The sequence below is a fragment of the Aureococcus anophagefferens genome, assembly GCF_000186865.1.
Source record: "Aureococcus anophagefferens unplaced genomic scaffold AURANscaffold_37, whole genome shotgun sequence".
In the NCBI taxonomy this organism is placed as follows: Eukaryota; class Pelagophyceae; order Pelagomonadales; family Pelagomonadaceae; genus Aureococcus; species Aureococcus anophagefferens.
In genome coordinates, this window is record NW_008705594.1 from 113,791 (window position 1) to 133,748 (window position 19,958).

The 19,958-nt window shown below is 49.1% G+C and overlaps 4 protein-coding genes across 4 annotated transcripts in view; 3 read left to right on the plus strand and 1 right to left on the minus strand.

Moving 5' to 3' along the window:
* AURANDRAFT_32753 (hypothetical protein) overlaps window positions 1-139 on the plus strand; it is a gene marked incomplete at both ends in the record, with an annotated part of 4,489 nt that extends 4,350 nt beyond the window's left edge. The window contains one exon of the mRNA XM_009042734.1: window positions 23-139. Coding sequence (XP_009040982.1) covers window positions 23-139 — 117 coding nt within the window. The remainder of the gene's footprint in view (window positions 1-22) is intronic.
* Window positions 140-1,854: 1,715 nt separating this feature from the next.
* AURANDRAFT_67305 (hypothetical protein) lies at window positions 1,855-9,861 on the plus strand (the record flags this gene model as incomplete). Its single annotated transcript, XM_009042735.1, has 25 exons — window positions 1,855-1,995; window positions 2,121-2,183; window positions 2,536-2,730; window positions 2,836-3,000; window positions 3,232-3,906; window positions 3,976-4,126; window positions 4,433-4,497; window positions 4,573-4,711; window positions 4,916-4,960; window positions 5,120-5,345; window positions 5,367-5,571; window positions 5,808-5,925; window positions 6,191-6,265; window positions 6,877-6,965; window positions 7,006-7,147; window positions 7,247-7,280; window positions 7,472-7,508; window positions 7,564-7,764; window positions 7,873-7,958; window positions 8,007-8,159; window positions 8,367-8,537; window positions 8,722-8,851; window positions 8,965-9,071; window positions 9,108-9,404; window positions 9,489-9,861. 25 exons carry the CDS (start codon window positions 1,855-1,857, stop codon window positions 9,859-9,861), a joined length of 4,083 nt encoding a protein of 1,360 aa, XP_009040983.1.
* A 948-nt stretch (window positions 9,862-10,809) lies between these two features.
* On the minus strand, window positions 10,810-13,842 carry AURANDRAFT_67306 (hypothetical protein; the record flags this gene model as incomplete). The annotated part of the gene is made up of 6 exons (XM_009042783.1): window positions 10,810-11,024; window positions 11,461-11,519; window positions 11,659-11,729; window positions 11,968-12,151; window positions 12,408-12,452; window positions 12,548-13,842. 6 exons carry the CDS (start codon window positions 13,840-13,842, stop codon window positions 10,810-10,812), a joined length of 1,869 nt encoding a protein of 622 aa, XP_009041031.1.
* A 1,115-nt stretch (window positions 13,843-14,957) lies between these two features.
* Window positions 14,958-19,247, plus strand: AURANDRAFT_67307 (hypothetical protein; the record flags this gene model as incomplete). The annotated part of the gene is made up of 2 exons (XM_009042736.1): window positions 14,958-16,929; window positions 17,197-19,247. 2 exons carry the CDS (start codon window positions 14,958-14,960, stop codon window positions 19,245-19,247), a joined length of 4,023 nt encoding a protein of 1,340 aa, XP_009040984.1.
* Window positions 19,248-19,958: the final 711 nt, after the last annotated feature.

Here is a 19,958-nt window from a genome sequence, read left to right on the forward strand (position 1 = left end):
AGACGGGTACTGCCGTGGCGAGGGTTGCGGAGCTTTTTTGCTGTCCTCTAGAGCCTCCGCTGAAGTTGCTGTCCTTGGGACGGCCGTGCAGCAAGACGGCCCAAGCGCGAGCTTGACCGCGCCCAACGGGTCATCGTAAAGGTGACTGATTGAAAGTGTGCGAGACTGCGATACAACACACCGGGCACTCGAGTTGCACGGCACGGGCACGGCGCTTGGGGATCCGATTGAAGTTCCTTGTCCTACGGAAGAAATGCTCTGCAGAAATAAATCACTTCTCATAGGTTGGGGGCGCTAATGGGGTCTTGTGCGTGAATTCGTAGATGATATAATGCGCATCTTTAAAGTCAACTGTGGGGCACTTGGAGCCATCTGCGGCTGCCGCCGGCCTGGCCTCTCTCGTGCTCGTGCCCCTTAGTATGCGTGTGGTTGCTATGAGTGCGCAGCTCAGGCTGTCCGACGCCTTTGAAGCACGACCCCCCACATCTGGATTGTTGTAGGCTAAACACGCACCTATCTTCGATCGTGTCGACGTCATTCGAGTTGCCTACTGAGGTGTTGGCTAAAACCCAAACTCGATAATCACCCGTGGGTCGGCTAAGCTCGTTTGGGTTCAGCGGGACCATCGCCCACGGAGCCTTCATGGCCTCCGTGTGTTCAGGCACATCCCTCAACACAGAAGCCAAGTCTCCTTCCCTCTATCGCGCTCGGCGACCGATCATCTCTCGAATCGGGTATCGCCCGGTGCAAGTCACACGCATGCCCCTCAATATGCATCAAGGCGTCGTGTCTGATCAAAACAATACGCTATCGCTCGGGCTGCCTCGAGCTCCTCATGCCTTCTGTTCCAAAACGAGCCGAAGTCAAGATTGGCAAGCTGGAGCAACTTAACCGTCTCGAAGTCACGCCACGCCAAGTCTCGCAGTCCGCAGCGCCCGGGCATGACCGTTTTCCCGTTGTATTCGACCACTGTTGGATCGCTCCATGTCAATAAAAACTCGAGCATTTGCCGGCATTTATCGCACTGCGTTGGAAGGCAGCCGGGATACAATACCATGTGCCCAACTTGCAAGATTGTAGTTGTGTCAGGCGTGAGAGGCGACCACATCCATACCACAGTTTTATGTGAATGGTCAACTACTTCTTGTCACCATCAGCTACCGTCTCGCCTCAGCGCTTCGTTGATGTCCAGGAGGGCTCCAAGTTCGTGGTGGGTGATATCCCCATTCCAGCCGCCAGAGCGTAATGACTTGGAGCTCGTCACCCCGGCTTCTGTTCCTCCACGGCATGGATACATATGCAGAATTTCAAATAGGTTCGATGAATTACCAGAGATGGATTTGAAGCTAAACAATCGAGTGGGTAAGTGTGAGCGCCCCAAACCAGGGTGCCGACTTTTCATCCAGAGCCGGTGGGGTGTTCCTACGTGACCGGTTTGGGTACGAACCGCGGAAGTCGCGGTCGTGGCGCCTGATTACGCAGTATTCCTTGACGAGCGCAAGCCAAGCTGAAATGTTTACTTGAATCCGCAAAGCGACAGATCAAAACGATGACACGTATGGCCTTCTAGGAGACTGGAAAGCATCGATGAAGCACACCAGCTGAACCATGAGGGAACAGGCACCGATTCATGGCGCTGCTGGCATCAGCGAAGGTGGAACTGCAGCGTCGATTCTCGTCGCTTAAAGCGCCACTGACTTCGGGCTTGGTTTCTACCGTTGATTGCTGATCACTGTCTGCGCCCTGACGTCGCCAGCTCATAGTCAGATGTACCGTCACCTGTACTAGGATGGAGCGCGCAACGTGGCGTCACTCCACTTGGTCGGTGATGGCGACACCAGAGATATTCAGCACATGGTTGGGCGGACGGCGGGGCTCGTTGGGTCCAGCTCTGGGATCTGTGTGTTCCAGGGGGGGCACAAGCTTCCCAACATGGACACTCGGTTGGTTAATGCATTGAAATCACTCTGCTGGAGCGCGCGCATCAGGTCTAATGTGCATAGATGAGAGCCCTTGACGTGGAAGAAAAGATCTTAGCAGGACAACAATCACGAAAGCGTGCCTAATCTAACAATTCAGGATGCCAGCATCGGATCTATCACAATCGCTTTTTCGCATAGGACGGATACTCACTCAAACACTACGCATGCGTGTTGGCAAGACGGGCAAGTTTTGCATGTTCGGTGTCGGCGCCCTCGGACAACCACTATTCTCTTGGCGCATATTCCACACTCCATTGCGTGCTACGCTCTCGTTCTCTCCACGAACGGCGATGGCGCCCAGAGTTTGACGATGCAGTCAATTGGGTGCAATGTTGCTTCTGGTTGAGAGCGCACTGCGACCCCGATTCTTGCGATCTATGGCAAAGGATGCGTGGATTTTTCTGGAGTCGCAGATTGGTGTGTCAGTACAAGAGGAACACAGCGAGGAGACTGCTCAATGACACACGCACGGAGTGAGAGTGTCGTTGCCCATGACCGAAGTGATGCTTTCGCACAACTGCGATGATGTACACTGACCCTATAGCGCATCAAGGTCGTCGGGATTCAAAACACGCTAGCCTCGATGCGCAAAAACCATGCGTTGCTGGTGGGTGAAATTGGTGAACACGGGGATGTTAGACAGGAAGAGGATATCATCTCAAGCTCACGTCTCATCATGCATCGAAGTGTCGGTGACGCTACCAGGCGGCATCTGCGATTGTGGTGTAAGAAATCGACAGAGGCACTTGTATCTCTTTAGACGCCCATTCCAAGAATCAAAGAATCTTTTTGCTGCTGGTGTTCGGACTATGTGGTTATAATTCAGCCATCCTTCCGGTATAGTCAGATTTAGGCGAAGATGCTGCGATATTCTGCTGGTGTGGTTGTCGACTTGGTTCGCACGAACAGCTCAGGAGGTTTTTTACAACTGCCCATTATAGCCCCGGCAATTCTAGTGACCGGTGCAGCGTCCCATGCGTGCCTAAATGCACAATGTGTGCGAGATTACGACCTCGTCGTGAATCAGGGCCAGAACTTGCACCGAGGCATCGAAAGAGACAAGTTGGCTCTCTGAACTGCTCTCTCGTGTTCCAAGTCTTGGCAAGAAACCCGTGCTACGGAGGCCACCGTTCAGATCCAAGTGTCTATGACTGCCCCTAGTCAGAGATAACACTCAAGCGTCCACGTTGCTGTCGTCGCTGGCCACGATGTAGTTCATGTGGGCTTGACGTGATTCGAGTCCGCGGAGGTGAGTTCCCTGATTGCGATTCTGGGCGTTGCCTGTGAAAACAGGCTCGCCATCAATGTGTGTGTATTTTTTGACAAGAACGATTACGCCCCTGATACTATCATACTTGGCAATGAAAAGCTTGTCCACCGAATGACCGTCACGCGAGGACCCTTGACCTTTGCCGCAGCGTTGTCTCTGCGAGACATTTCGAGCGCGGTGGTGTGCGACGTCCAAGTTGCATACACGTGTATCGATATCTTCGCACGAGCCGACAGCCTGGAAATGTCTCGAACGAAAGTCGTTGATACGATCTATCGGGAGAATAAGCATAGAGCACAGCTCATAAATCGTGATGCCCTCCTATTGCCAACTGCAAACGTGAATTGGATTTTGAGGAGTCCGACGATTTCTATGTTCGCGGCTCTCTCACCAGCTCCACGAAGTGACCCTGAAACCGTCACCCTCATGTGGAATAACATGACCACAGCGTTGCTTGAGCTCGACGACCCTTCGACGTTCAACGCCATGACTCCGAGCTTGTTGGAAAATCTTGGGCGATATCTGACAGCCGCGTTCGCCTTCACATCGATCCGAGCTCTCGTACTGCAGGCCTCTGGCCCTCATTTCTGCACTGGAGGTCGGTACAACAAAAATGCATCGTCGCTTCCGCCCTGGTGGATCAAAGCGCAGGGCGTATACGGCAGCGGGTACCTCCTATATCGACTATGAAGCGCATCAATCTTCTCAATCTCCGTGCTCCAGGGATCGTCAATCGGCGGCGGGTTACTGTTAGCGCTAGCTACCGATTATCGTGTCGCCACCCGCTCCGCAATTTTCCGGTTGGGTGTGGCGCCATACGGCCTCAGTCCAGTAGTGATGGCAACAACTGTATTGCCAGAAATCGTTGGGTACAGTCTCTCGACGTGAATGTACGTAGAAGACTTGTCCTTGAGCGCACACAACGCCATGGCATCTGGTGTCGTGAACGGTCTATCGCTGAGTATTCACCTTGCAAGGACGCATGCCTCTTGATCTGCCTCTGCTGGCGTTCTTCCTGACAATATCGCAGCGGGTGTGGATCAATGCTACAGAGCGTGTTCCTTTATCCAGGAGAGTTTGCTCAACGTTGAGGCAAGTGGAAGCGCTACTGAGGAACTGCAGCGACAGACATGCCGCCCCCATGCTTGCACTAGCGAAATATAAAATGAGTCGATCCCAGTAAAAGATGAGACCACTTTCTCCAGGGCAAGCACCTTACCGACGAAGGGTTTCGGTCGTTTGATGGTAGAATCCAGAGGAGTACTAATTTCTGCGCCCTTGGTCGGAAGCTTCGTCACCTCGGTTGTTGCGTTGTCCTAGGGAACTACTGTTTCCAGCAACGTTCCGCTCATGGATGCGGGTTTCGATTCACTTGCTGCATCAGAACTGGTCGAACAGCTAAGCAGCGAGTTTAATGTAGATCTGCCTACAACGCTGTTGTTTGATCACCCAAGCATTGGTTCGATCTCGTCTTTCCTAGCGTCGTTCCAAGCACCACGAAACCTAGAGGTAGAATCATGTGCAAGGGAAATTTAGCAAGCTATCGCGCCACAAACTTCCACCCCTGATGCATCACAACATGAGGTCTCCACTGTCATAACGTCCATCGTCAAGCAGAGTGTTGGTAATGAGTTGACCTAAGACATGCCTCTCATGGACGCAGGTATCGATTCGCTTGCAGCCTCGGAGCTCGTGCAGCAACTCAGTGGTGAGTTTTAGTTGGAGTTTTCTGCAACTTTGCTCTTCGATCACCCGAGTGTTGCGTCCATTTCATCACACGTTGCGTCGATGGTGCTCATAGATGCAGCAAATGATGCGCGTTCGAGTGGATTTTAAATCACTCAGCCGATGCGCGCTCGATGACCAGTCTCAGGAGTTGACAGCTCACCACTTGTCCTGCGAGAGACAAGCTCCAATGGGCTCACTGTGGTCCTCACGCTGAATAGGCCCCGAGTCTTTAACGGTGCTTTTGGCATGGAAATGGCCTTGGCAGAATTGATGAATGCTGTGGCAGAGGAGCCAAAAAACCACGCATGCGTCGTCACTGGCCGAGGCCGCGTCTACCAAGTCGCAGAGCACCGGAATAACCGAGAGTTTGATCCAGTGAAATGAAGACATGCTTCGACACGAGACTACCTCGCCCACTACTTCAACGCATTCATTAACTTCTCAAAGCCGGTCGTCGCAGCGCTAAATGGAAGCGCCTACGGTGGGGCAGCTACGAGCACCAGCCACTGCGATCACGCCATCGCAATTGAAGAGGCTGAGCTCTCGTTTCCATTCAAAAGGTGGGGCGTAGTTGCTGAAGGGAATTCCACGGTGCATCTCGCGCGGCTCTCGGGTCAAGCTCATGCCTCTCGGATGTTGCATGGGTGGATACCGCAGGCTGTGGAAGCGCAGCGCATTGGCCTCATCGACTGATACACCACTGAAGTCGTGAAGAGCTCCAACTATCTTGATGCTGCCCTAGTGCTAGCGACAGAGTGGGCTACAGACGGTCAAACACGCACCCCGAGGACGATAGGCGATTCACCCGAGACATCAGAAGATTACAGGTTTACGAATGGATGCGAGGAAGATTCCCTTGGCTTGTCGTTTATCAGCGAGCCGTTCCTCGCATCGCAAGTAGACTTTTTTGGCGCGTGAATGGGAGCGGACTTGCGACACTGGAAGGTGCTTGCTTACACATCTGTCCTATACTCTCTGGTGATAGAGTACCCAGCAATTGTCCCTCACTATGTTGAAAGCAGGCGCTGGAACCAGTTGCATGCTACTTCAAATTCTAACAACGACTGAGAGTGCGTCATTGCAGCTGTCTGAGAACTAAGCAGTTTAAAAGGACCAACGCCGGAGATAGGCTTGGCCACGAAGCCACTTTAAAAGACAATACCCGAGCCATTATTGTAGTCACTCGCGCCCGCAGTCTTAAACTTCCCAGGTGGCCTTCTCAAACATGAATCTTTTGCTTATGCCATCTGTCGTGGCTCAAACTTGGGTGGATCAGTCCCGTTGAGTAGATGGGCCTGAACAACATACGATTCCGCTAATTATGGGAACCTCTTTTGCGGTTCGCTTGGTCTGGAAGCCCGCACCTGGGGCATGTCCATGTTAGAAGTCCACGCAGTTGACCCCTAACAACTCTTGCTCCTCGAGATAGGGTATGGCGCTTTCTCCCACGCAACGTCAGCCGACTCCTGAACGAGGTGAGCAAAGTTGGTGAATGCTCACGCTGGTGTTTATGTTGGCGTATCGGGCAGTAGCTATTTTGCGCCTGGTGTCGCCTCTCCAAAGATGGCCCAACTGAGCGTATACGCAGCCAGTGGATATGCGATATCGATTCTTTCTGGTCGCCTCTCATTCATGCTGGGCCTCACAGGTCCAAATTTTCCCGTCGATACGGCCTGCTCCTCGACTCTAGCGGCGCTTCACTGCGCAGCCTAGGCCATGAAGCTCGACGAGTGTTCTCGGGCGTCTGTGTGCGGGCTGGGAATTCTCGAAGTCACGGGAAGTGTCGGTACGGCGGCTGCGGGCATGACATCGCCCTTTGGTTGATGTCATACCTTTGGCAGACGTGCTGACGGATTCACCCGAGCTGATGGGGCTGGTGGATTCATCTTGAACCAGGCTGGCTGCGTGAGTCGTGTTCTAGGCTCTGCTGTGCAACAAGATGGTCCGAGCGCGAGCTTGACCGCACCCAACGGATCATCGCAAAGGTGACTTATTGAAACTGTGTGTGACTGCGACACAACACAGCGGGCACTCGAGGCGCACGGCACAGGAACAGCGCTGGGAGACCCGATCGAAGTAGTCTCTTCAACAGATGTGAAATGCGTGCTTGGATCCTTCGTCTTAGGTCGGGGCGGCTACGGGAGCTTTGTGCGTGAACTTGCAGTCGGTACAATGCGCATCTTTGAAGTCGAACATGGGTCACCTGGAGCCATCGGCGGCTGCCGCGGGATTGATCTCTCTCTTGCTCGTGCCCCTCAATATGTAGGTGATTGCCACGAACGCGCAGCTCAGACTGTCTGGTACCCCTTGAGCAAAACATCGAACTTGAGTTGTAGGCTGAACACGCACCTATATTCGATCGTGTCGACATCATTTAACATGCCCACCGAGGTTTTGGCTGAAGGCCTCAGTCGAGAATCACCACTGGGTCGGCTGAGCTCGTTCGGCTTCAGTGGGACCATAGCGCATGGGGCTTTCGCTTCTTCGGCAGGTCTGGTATCGTCCTGAAAGGAAGGCAAGTCTGCCTCGTGCTATCGAGCTCAAATAATAACATTACCAAGGCACTATACCCTCCCAAAACAGGACTGCGGCGTTCCTCAAAGCTCTCAGCAACATGTTGCTCCATCACCACCGCGGACTCAGGATCTTCATTCCAGCATTCTTAAGGCACTTCGAGATGTGTTCGGAGAGGAAGCAGAACTCGATTCCCAGTTCTCGCAACTTGAAGAACACCCACTAGATGACATGCATTCATTTACTTCTATGGGGCTCAAATCAAATATGGTTGGAGGAATGGTGGCAGCGATAAATGATTGATTCAACGTGAGACTACAAGCAACATAGTTGTATGATACACCTCATATCAGTGCTCTTGCTGCTCATGTTGCATAGGCCTCTAGCACCGATATGGAAGAGGTCCGTAATAGTCTTGTGGAGCTACTGGAAGATACTCTCAGGTCAAAATCAAATGGCTTGAGGTAAGATACCACCGCTCATATATGCGAAATTTTGGATGTAGATGTCAGTCTTCTGCAGGGACTAAGTACAGGGCGGCAATTGGTGTCTGCTCTCGAGGAATCCTCGCAGCATGATTTCGATGACTTTGTCGAGATGCCACCTACAATCATCTTTGAAGGTTTGGGTGGTGATCCAGGTGATGCTTTGAGGTCATTGTTGTCGTGTGTGCAGACGTGTTCTTTCGCTCGGGATCTCTTCAGGTAGTTCAAGTAGCTTTTATTGGAGAATAGTCATACAAGTGACTATTGGACCGTCCCTTCGTGTCATGACGACCCTGCACAGTGGGACACTGGCTTACCTACAGTTCAAGGTCCAGTCAGTTTCATCCTCAGCATCTTGAGATTGTAGTATGTGTATTCAAATACCAGTTTCGATTATGGCCAAGTTCCCGGTGCTTTGACGGGTCATAGCGCCGGATTCTTGAGTGCTGCCGTGGTCGCAACTGGCATCGACAGTATCGATGAATTAATGGAAAAAAGCGCACTTGGGCTCGCTATCTCATTGAGTAGTTCAGTTGCTCTTGCACGAGCATTCCCCGAGTGCATCTAAGAAACGACTCCAGCCCGATGGAATCTTTCTTTTCCCGCCACGCGCGTCACCGATATCAAAACTCTCATTTAAGAGCAGTCTGCGGCAGTGCATGTGGCTGTAATCAACTCACCAACTTCTCTCGTTTTAACTGGCAATAAATCGGATTTGAATTGATTTAGTCTAATCGGTCAGTCTGCGGGCTTGCTATGCTTTTATTTGCCAATGTGACATCCAGTCCATCACCGCGAACTTCTATCTCCGTTTCTTTCTGAAGCTGAAAGAAATCCTGAAAATTAATGATTGCAAAACTCCCTCTTCCAAGGTAAAAATTCCAGATGTTGTATCATAGCTCCCGAGACAGGTCAAGACGTGAGTAGCCGATTGAAATCTGCGGTTGTAGAAAATGTCTATAGTGGTGTATGCGACTGGCCTCAGGCATTGCTTTCCGTTGATCTTGCATCTAAGGGTTGTGTCATTTTCCTCGGAGACTCTTCAATATGTGACTGGTATCAATGGAAAAATGCAACACAATTCACTTCATTGTGAGTATATTCTGGTGGCCGCCTCGAATTTCACAGAAAAACGCACATGAATTGTCAAGGCAATTTAGCACCCCTGGAAGTATCTGTCGATTCCGATCTGAACAGACGCATGCATAGTGCCTCTCACCCTCCAGAGTCAGATTTGGTCAAGATAAGGAGCTTGTGTTGCAAAGTTGGCATGCAATTGCCTTCTGATGAATCTAACTTTTTTATGCATGGTCTGACTTCGGTTGGGGTCTTTCAGCTTATCTCTCTTGTACGCCACGAATTTGATGCATCGTTTACACCCGAACATCTCAAGGCACATCCAACTATCATGCAACTTGCTGGCTGGTGTTAGGCGGCGATGAAGAAAACGGTATTCTCATCTGAAATTGTGACACATGAGAATTGCCACCGAGGAGGCCAAATCCTCAGGTACACCGTTTTAAAAAATGCTCTTGATGCTGCTTCTTTACTTCAGATTGGAGTGTGGCGCATTACAAGGCTCGAGCGTGTATTGTTTTTTTTCTTTCATCACGTCACATATGTACACAAGTACTTGGTCTACACACTTCAGTACAGTTCAAATCGGATTTCGACCGTGCCTGTTTACTTCCCACGTACTAGCTTCTATCCACTTAGCATCCCAAATATGATCATGAGCACAATATCCCCTCCAGTTCCGCCCATCATTGTGAATGAAACCCTACCGGCCCTTGTTGCTAGCCTCGAGAGAGTTGCACAAAAGTTTCCTATCATTGCAGCTAGGTTCTTCTTGAAATCTGGGTTTCTGTTGCTCAGAATTTGACGTAAGAGTAGTGTCGTCTTTTGAGTTTAATCCGCACCAGCGAGGCCTTCATCCCAGGCTTCAATCCGTGAGCGCCTTTGATTAGGAATGAGACGTTCTGGTCTGAGATTTCAATGTGAAATTTGGGCGCTCGCGTGGTTGGATTACATTCTACTCCTCGCCAACATGGTTCTATCTTTGCCGGTTTTTGGTGTATCCGTGCGATTTGACCATATTTGCGGCTGGATCATGCAGCTAGAGCTGAACCATGTGGTTTTTTATGCACCGAGTATTGGTCAATTTTTACGTCTCTGGGGCGAAGCGTTACTGGAGCCCACACCCAATCCGGCACATCTCACCTTTGGACTTCTGAATGCAAAACTCCTTTAGTGGATGCACGAGGCTGATTTTGTTCCTGCAGCTTCTGAAGAGTAATTATACAACAATACGAACTTCACACCACGTGAGTATTTTGGCATCAGCTTCCAAATGCAGAAGCATCCCATCACTGGTCTTAATTACAAGCAGGCGATGCTCTTGAGATCACTTGAGGTCTTAACAAAGCAGCTACCATGCTGCTACGGAGGAATACACATTATTGAGAATCCAGCAGCGTAACTCATGAGCGGGCTCGGGCAAGATGCAGATCTCTCGGTGCTAGGTTGGTGGCTGCCTTCATCCTATTACCTTTAGACGCATCCACAGACCGATCTCAAGATGGAAGTCTTAAACCTGTGGTAGATATTCGAAAAGAACATGGCAGCTATGGCCAATGGAACTTATTGAAAATCACTGCAGGCTTGCTGGTTGTAGAAAATGGCACTCGTATACCACAACTGCACCTCACGCTATGCCTTGGGAGGCAGTTTTAATCCACTGAATTGGGCAACCATATTATCTCATGTTCTGAATGATATTGGTAAGCAAAAGGACGACTGCATTTTTGTGTGTTGATTGAATGTTCAAGTGTTAGATCTGCCAGAGCCCTTTAGATGGGCCGTACAGCCACACACGCTCAGCGAAATTGATGAAGCCGCTACGTGTAAACTCTCCTCGTATATTACATAGTGAAATGGGCCCATCTCTTCTTATCTCAACATTGCGGACATAAGCCCCGAACAATTTCAGGTGACTCTGGGAATAACTTCCTTCGACATATCGGGCGAGTTGTGTCATAATAGTGGCTGTGGCGATAATTTGTCTTACTTCAAATGCAAGAGTGAAGGGGATATCCTTTCTCAGCGAAGCAGCGGCCCAGCCCTCGGATTGGCTTCTCTAACTAGCAGTGCCAGGGCAAAGGGCAAAGTGAATCACAGGGCGAGAAAGACATAGCAGTACGTCGTCCATGGGAACCAAAGGAGGGCAGGTATTGACGCCATTTGATATGAATGCGCAGCCGCCAATTAATACTGGTTGCCGGCGGCGAGTACACTAGGCTAAGTAGCATCTGGTTTGCAATGCCATGTTCTTCGGTCAATTCAACGTTTTTCGTGAGCGGTAGGGCAAGTTTATTAGGCATACTTGCTGCTATTATTACTAGTACTATATAATTATTTAAATAGCAAGAACCTAATCGCGCTGCGTGACGAGTCCCCAAAGTAGAAGCGGAGGACGACGCACCGCTCTTCAGCCAGGTGAATCCCAAGAGGAAGAAACGAGAACCAAGATGGTGCTCCGACCTAAACAACGTCACCAAGCAGATTGACGAATCAATCGAATTGCTTTCAAACGAACCCGAACATATATTCAGGTCATAAGACACCATTTATTTCCGCCACCTACTATATGCGACTCCTCGAACTATTTTCAGGCACTCACAGCGTTGGGAAAGTGGCAAAAAAAATGGGCTGGGAGGTGACCTCTTTGGACCTGCGAAACGCTGACATCAACTGCGATATTATGAATTGGGACTATTCCCACATTCCCGCGGGATACTACGACGCTATTTGGAGTTCGCCCCCTTGTGAGAAATTCTCTCATCTCCGCCGTTCTTGGATTGGACGCAAGTTAAAAGCCTTTGGAGACGTGCCAGTGACTGCCGAGATGCTCAACGAGGATATGGTGGCAAACGGTCTGCCAATTCTACGAAAAACCGAAAATATCATAAATACCCTAAAGCCTAAATACTGGTTTATTGAGAATCCTAAAAACGGTCGAATGAAAGAGTTTATATCTAATAGACCCTACGTTGATGTCGATTACTGCCAATACGGTTTCGATTATCGCAAATCTACCCGAATCTGGACGAACGTTCCGTATATCGGAAAAACGTGTAAATGCCAAACTCCCCACAAAGCCTCCCTCGGGCATTCTACCAGCATTAATCTAAAAACGAAATACAGGATTCCCGCCCCCTTAGTGAGAGAACTACTAACTAACATTACCCCGCCGTCAACTAACTAAATTTTTTTCTCAAATTGGTCGGTGTCATTCGCAGGGTCAAATACTCAAATACACAAAAACACATTTTCAGTCGCTGTCCACCGTTTCTTGCGAGTTTGGCACAAAGTCACTGTCTTGACTATTGTCGTAAATTGGCTGTGAGTCCTCCTCCTCCTCTTGCTTACATAAACGCTGAATGCGCACTATTGCCTCTGTCTTTGCCACACGGTCTGCGGGCAGAAATTTCATTATCAATTTGAACAATTCATTCGGCACTCTTTTGAAAGGAGATGGTGGTGGTCAATTAGCAATGACATCGTTATACAAGCAGTTTACAGAAAGACGCACTGCTGGAATTCTTAAAAAATATGGATTAACAGCACAACCCATTTCAGCATATCCTTCTGTGTCGATTTTTACACCAAAATTCCACGCGTGTTTTTCGTCAGTCCAATCGCACACGAAAAAATGCCCACCTCCCTTGCTTTTAGTGAACAAATACATTTCGGTGTTTTGTTTGTATTTAAACACCTCCTTTGCCTTTTCAATCCACATCAGACTTCTTTTGTCAAGACTGTTGCGAAGACGATACTCTCTCTCCATAAAGTCATCCAATGCGTCATCAGTCTCATCCCAAAAGACATATAAACATCCATGATTATATTCATAAGTCACTTTTTTGTAAAATTCAATTATGTTAAAATTCGTTCGCAATTCATTCGCCATCTCTGTCATCTTGTCCTCAACCTCCCCATTCTCATATTTAATCTTGACCATTGTGTCATTATCAGAGTCAACGTAAAACTCGTTTACAGTCCCAATAACAAGTTTCTTGTCAAACAACTGAACAACTTTATCGCCTTTTGTCAATTTCGCAATATTTTCTGTTTCGCCTTTTTTCACATTAGTATCGTCGTTTAGCACAGTCTCATCGTCGCTTTCCTCCACGTCTGGTTTACTTTCGTCAGGGTCTGTGTAGGTCTCCTCGTATTTGCCGTCTACATAGCGATACCAATAAGCGATGGAATCCTTGTCAACGTCTTTAATCCAAGGAATGTCGCCGTCGTCTTTTTTCTCCTCCTGTCCTCCGTCTGTCAGTGGTTTCTTGTCATCAGTGCTTGTCACAGGACTTACCACAGGAATTACAGTGTTGTTGGCGACCGCGACATTGTTTGGATTATAAAGGCAATGCTTACTACTTCTCCGAGAATGTTCCATCCCTTTAATCTTAGCATTTTTACAGTCACACAATTTCTCCTTTTTTTGGGGCTTTTTAGGACTAACAGTTAAACTCTGCGAGGCGGTAGGACTTGCGGTGGTCGCTTTTGTATCCGCTTTGGCGACACTCGCTTTTCCTAACTCCGCTATGCGCTTGTTTTGGTCCTCCACAATCTCGTGTAAATCCTGCCTTTCTTTCTCGTTCTTAGCCCATATATTCACGGCGACCTCGGTAATCTTTCGTCCTTTTAGGAAAATCGTGTCCCTCGTCGGTTCGTCTAAACCTTTGACCAAGTCATTAATCTCTGCCACAAGCCGATTGATATCATCTGGTTGGTCAGAGGCAGGACTGTTGTCATCATTATCATCATCATCTGGCGTTTGGGACGCATACGTAGACATTACACGCTAATTTACCATATGCGGGGATTATCTACGGGATATAATTAGATACTGGATATACTGATAATGCTATTTTTATTAGCATCCCAAATTCCCCGTATTTTACATAGCCCCCTATATTCCCAGCCCCCAGTAGCCCCGAGTAGCCCCAATATAGGTTCAACATCAGCCCAAATCGGCACGGTGAAGCACACATCAACATCGACCCAAAAAAGCACAATGATGTTAAGTATCTTATTTAGTTGAAGTCAAGGTGAAGGCAAGTTGAAGGTGATATCATATGGTATCCTCCCCATATCCCCCGCCTTGTTTATCCCCCGTGCGGGGGATAAACAAGGCGGGGGATATGGGGAGGATACCATATGTAGATAGGAGACTCGTCAATAAATTTATAAACGGGATTGTTATTGTAAAGTGCTTCCTCCTTTTGATTGTCAAAGTATTCAATACCCCATTCACTAAAAGGCAAGTATTCGTATTTTGATTTCATATGACGGTAAGCGAGAAGGGTTTTGATATCGCGCTGCGCGACGAGCACGTTTTTTTCCCAAAATAGTAGAAATTGCGGGTGCGTGGCGTAGCCACATTAGGTTCTTCCAGTACCCTATTCGGGTCTGGTCTTCTAACGGATAGTTAGATACCGATTTATATCAGACTAATGATACCCTTTTATATAAGCATGATACTTCCCCGTATCACCAATGATACTTTTCAGTATCACCATATCAAGAATGATACAAGATATAGAATGGTAAAAAAGATATGGAATGATACATATCATTCGGGTTCAATGTCAGCATATTAGCCAAAATGCCGACATTGAACGCAAAATGCTGACATTGAACCAAAAAATCTTCTGTTGCTTGTGTTGAATTTAAGTCCGGATGACCCACTGTAACCGCACGCGCTTGTTGGACTCTGAGAGGACCTTGGGGGAGCCCTTCTCGTCCAGCACGACCTTCCCCTCGCCCCAGGCCACTGGCACGAGCGCCGGACGCCCCGCAGACGACGAAGTCGAGTCTCGTGAACACACGCCCTATCTCAGTTTTGTCGCTCTCTACTAGTTTATGGTGTGTGTAGAATCAAGAGTCAACCTGGATTGCTTGTGCGTCGCGATGAACGAGCCCCCCGAAGACGGGTGGGGTACCTCAACGACCGTTGACGAGGTTCCATTGTCAAACAATAGCGTTGTCGTCGCGCCCCCAAAGGGTTTGGAGGAAGAGATGCTGGTTGGTACTGAGCCAGAGATACGGCTAGAAAATACCCACGACGAGGGAAAATGTCTTAGTGCGAAGCGGGCGTCGACCAAGCGGGCGTCCACCACATTTGCTAAGCGCGGAAGCCGACCACAGTCCTTGGCAGCGGCAATGGCGGGTCAGGAACAGGGTGTCGTAGAGCATGGATTTTTTGTTCTTGGAAACATCATAGCAATATACGCGCCTCTGATTTTGCTTGTTTCGTTACTATTGCTTTCATTTGTTGCTGCGTTCGGTCTTTTTATGCGTGCCGAAGTTGACAACGCTTTATTTACGTCTCTCGTACTTCGGCCGGCTACTCGTCTAAACAAGGAGTCAAACTACGTTAAGGAGCGCTTTGGCGAAGGTTGGGAAACAACCATGGAAGTTGCGAACGCAATAGCAACAAGTGGTGGTAAGAACGTATTGACTCGCAAAAATGCGCTCCAAACCGCCAACTTCTGGAGAGATCTTGATCTTGGTAGCATAGAAATTAAGTACCGTAATACCAAATTCAATGCGGTCAACGTGCTTGCATTGTCTGGTCCCCAACCGTTTCGTTTCAACATTCTCGACTGCTGGCAAGAAGGTGCCTATGACTTCTTCGGCGACCTGGGTACGTTGGGCATACAAGGCTTAGTCGATCTCTCATATGAGGCCACTTACAGCTTCGCCATTACCGACATGAACGCCAGCTATTTGCCAAGCGTCAATCCTTATACCTGGTGTCTCTATGCTCCTCTAGTCACACTCTACACACCGTTTGATTTTGTTGATGCAAACACATTCGGACGCTGTCGCCAATTCCTCGATACGGATGTAAGTTCGACAGATCAAGTGGTGGCGGTTCTTGAGCGTGCTCACGACTTTCACCGCTTTTATCTCTACGACCTCGCAAAGTCGTCACCGTCACTTGCATTCACATGGGGTTGTAAAGTTCCCTTTGCCGATGAACCTGCGGGTCGGTGCGACACAAATCTCACCTGCTGCGAAATCGCGACTGTTTACTCTGGTTGTGCCTCGGGGGGTCTCGATCTAACTACGTGTGATGCTTATTTATCACAGTTTGGAGCGCCAGACTGGTCGGCGAATCCCCATTATGATTCCGAGTATGCAGCTTTGAAAGTGTGCGATAACTTTCGTTTCTACCCAGTTGGGTCTATTTTAGCAGGCGCTATCTCCAGCTTGTCGGGCTTGCCAGCCAACACGTCTCTTGCTGGGTGTAGCGAGCGAATCACATATTATCAAGATGAAGACTCTGTCATTTCGGCATCACTCGCCGATGTAACCACAGTCAACGATCTCGCTGAGTTTGCCGCCAAGTCTATTATCTGCAACTATTTTGGCATGAATTCGTGCGCCACAACTTTCGAATCGAGCGCGAACTTCGATTGGACAACTCGAATTGCCACAGAGGATGAAATTCTGGCTACGGGGCTCTCTGGGACCTGCGCATTTTGGGACGGTGGTCCCGAGGGCCTCAAAATATTGCCCTACGTTGATCTTACAATCGCCCTGGGTGACTGGTTTGATGATCGAAGGGCCAACTACGGGTTTCAGGTTGTATATGTGGCAAAGGGTTGGCGAAAGATAGACCAGGACCTTGAGATGATGGGCATCACACAACCAAAAAGCCATTGCAAGCATGGAAAGAGTGAATGGCTCGCAAAATTATACAGCAAGGTCAAAGGTCGGTACAACTCTGGCTCTGTCCTTCATGGGATGTTGACATCTACAGCAATCTTTGATGAATTTGATGCGGCGGGATCGATAGAGATCTGGCTTATCGCTATTTGCTACTCACTTGTCGTCATCTATGCCGGTAGTTCGATGATCTTCGAGGTCACCGGCGGTATAGCCTCGGCCATCACTCATGTCATGGTGGGTGTGCTTGGTGTGTGCATTGTTGTACTTGGAATGATGGCAAGCTTGGGCATTGGGTGTTTCATGGGAATTAAATTTAACGTCTATTCCGTGCAGATTCTTCCATTTCTGCTAGTGGGCCTTGGTGTCAATGACATGTTCCTTTGTGCTCACAATTATTGCGATGTCGAAAAACAGTTTGCGCACGGGGAATACAACTATGCTGAAATGATTGGATATATGATGGGCCGCACAGGCCCTTCTATCACGCTCACAACAACCGCAAATTTTGTTGCGTTTCTCACTGCACGCGCCATTCGGGTTCGCATGGTAGCTGAGTTCTGTGCCCAGGCGGCAGTCGGAGTTCTTGGAATTTACTTTTCGATTGTATTTGGCTTCATCGCGCTCTTGGGTGTTCATGCCAAAGTAAGCCAAGAATACAAAGCTACGCATATTTCTATGGAAGCGTTGCTAGCCTTTGGAAGTAAGAAACCCAATGTGGAACCCGAGCATACTAAGAAACGGTCTTCAATTGCAGTCATCGGTGCTGCCGCACGTGGTTCGGTGGCCGTCGTCTCTCAAGCACGAAAGAACTTTTACCATGAAGTCCTTATTCCTAATTACGCATGGTTTTTGACACACCCGTCTGGGAAGATGTTTATATTGATGGCCACAGCGATCCTGATTCTGGTTGGATGCCTCGCCGGCCTCCCACGTGTCTCGATAGGATTTCCCATCGTCGACCTCTTTCCTTGGGGTACACCAGGCTCTTATTTCATGTACAATCGCATGCGTTTCTCCCAGGAACCGATAGACATTGTCTACGGTGAGGCAGACTATCCATACAAACATCCTCTAATTGCGTCAGTCGTAGATCCGACCCGCTACTCGACTCTGCAGCAAGCCGAGGATGCTGATCACATTGCACCAGGGACAGCTATGTGGTACCATGCGTTTATCCAGTGGGGACTGCCCTGTGACTGGCGCTCGTTTTCACATGAAATGAACGTCACCAGCGGATCTTCCGGTATCGAAGCCTGCGATGCTTCCAATTTTTATGGCACGTCTGACCTTTACAACCCCCGCTGCGACCCAACTGACGCGTTTGGGGCCGGCTACTGTGGTCCATTTGTCTCTCCATCCACATTTTCGCCAGTCGAGCACGCTCTTGCTGGAATCAAAACCAATCTCTACTCGAGTGATAGTGCTTCGCCAAAGCTCGCTGAGGCTGGAATCCCCGTGTGTACGTCATGGCCCATCTCTGTCTTCCTATGCAACAACGCCTCAACTCGATGTTTTCAAGACCATCTGCCTAATGATGTCTTCAATAATCCGTACATTTTTGGCTTCCATCCAGATTACTTTTATGTCTGCCTCAATAAATTCCTAAACTTTGATGCCCTTCACACGCTTTTCTCTCCTGCTTTCACGTGCGTTGATCCAGATCATCGGACTGAACGTATCGCCTGTACAGCACTTGCCATGGGGGGCTCACGAGAGATTTATCGCGGTTCAGATGGCCAAGGCTACATCGACTTTTTCAGAGCCTCTCCTGTGTGGGCCGAAGATATTGAAGATGGATACGACTGGGTGGAAATGCTCGACTCGCTGCGTGACAATATGAATAACGCACAGCGCTCGACTCAAATTCGTGCGTTCCCATCTGGAGGCGTCCTGCCTTTTTGGTCGCAGTTCCGTTGGCTCGTGCCTACTCTTGTGCGGGGCCTATCATACACTTTGCTGTGCATCTTTGCAATTGTCTCTCTTATCTACGTTTCCATTCAGCCCCCTGATCCAAATGTCGCATTTTTTAATCGTGTGCTTGGAGCCGCCTGGTCTTCGCTCCTCCTCTGCGTCCTAATAACCATGGTAGTAATCATGTTTCTCGCTGTCTGTGGATATGTTAACATAATTCTCAATATATTCACTGCAGTTCTCACAATCCTTACTGTGGGAATGTCTGTTGAGTTCGTTTCGCATTTCTTTTCTCATTACCTCCTTCATTCTGGGAGTCGGGTTGAGAAAACCATCGCTACCTTAAAGTTACTTCTACCTCCTGTCATAGATGGTTCGATAACGACATTACTCGGCATTGTGCCGCTGTGCTTCTCTCCGATGCCCTACATTGTCAACAACTTTGTGCAACCCTTCTTCATCATTGTTGGCCTTGGCATATTCTTCGGTTTGGTGTCTCTTCCGGCTATTTTGGCTACTGTTGGATGGCAGGACGGAACCCCCAACGTTTGTTGCGCTCCGACGTTTGGCGCACCCCAAGCTCCTGATACCGGCCCAGCAAACGTCCTCTAAGTTTCGCCGCCAAGTTCGGGTACCAACCAAGCTTGGCTATTTCGGTGCGATTTTGAGGATTCTGATACTTGGGCGAAATGCCTGTTGGCCCTTGGCGACGGAATCGTCACGTATCTGGGCGAGAAAAAATTGTTCAGATGATTATCTACTTTTTGCGACTTTGGTCGTTTTGAGACAAATATCAGTCAAACAAGTTATCTCGCCCAGCCGGCAAAGCGCCGTTTCCGTCCACTAGGCCTTTTGTATCTAAGGTCAACTCCCAGCAATCCGGAGGATCTCGCACGCGAGACTTAAAACCCTATGCATCTGTGCTGAAGCAGCCCGCCGGCGAAATTCTTCCTGAGGAGGGGCGTAGGGTCGGTTGGGGAGGCGGCGGCCATGGTTACCGGCTGCCAGTTGCACTCTGCACGTGCGAACACAGCCAGCTAGGTTCATCGTCCTTGTTGCGCAACGTGAATTCTTGTGGAAATTTATTTTAATAAAGCTTAAGCTTATTGTAGAAAAAGTAGCTTTCTAGTCAATCAAGATAATAATTTGGCATAAAGGGTAAGTTGAGTGAGCCTCAAGGCCCACCCCACTACCCTAGTTTACTAGCTAAACTCCCTCTCTCTAAAATAGGTTCGGCTGGCCACGGGGAGAAAGAATTTCGCCGGCGGGCTGCTTCAGCAGCGCCGGCCAGATAAGAGCATAAGGAGCGAGTATCGACGTTCT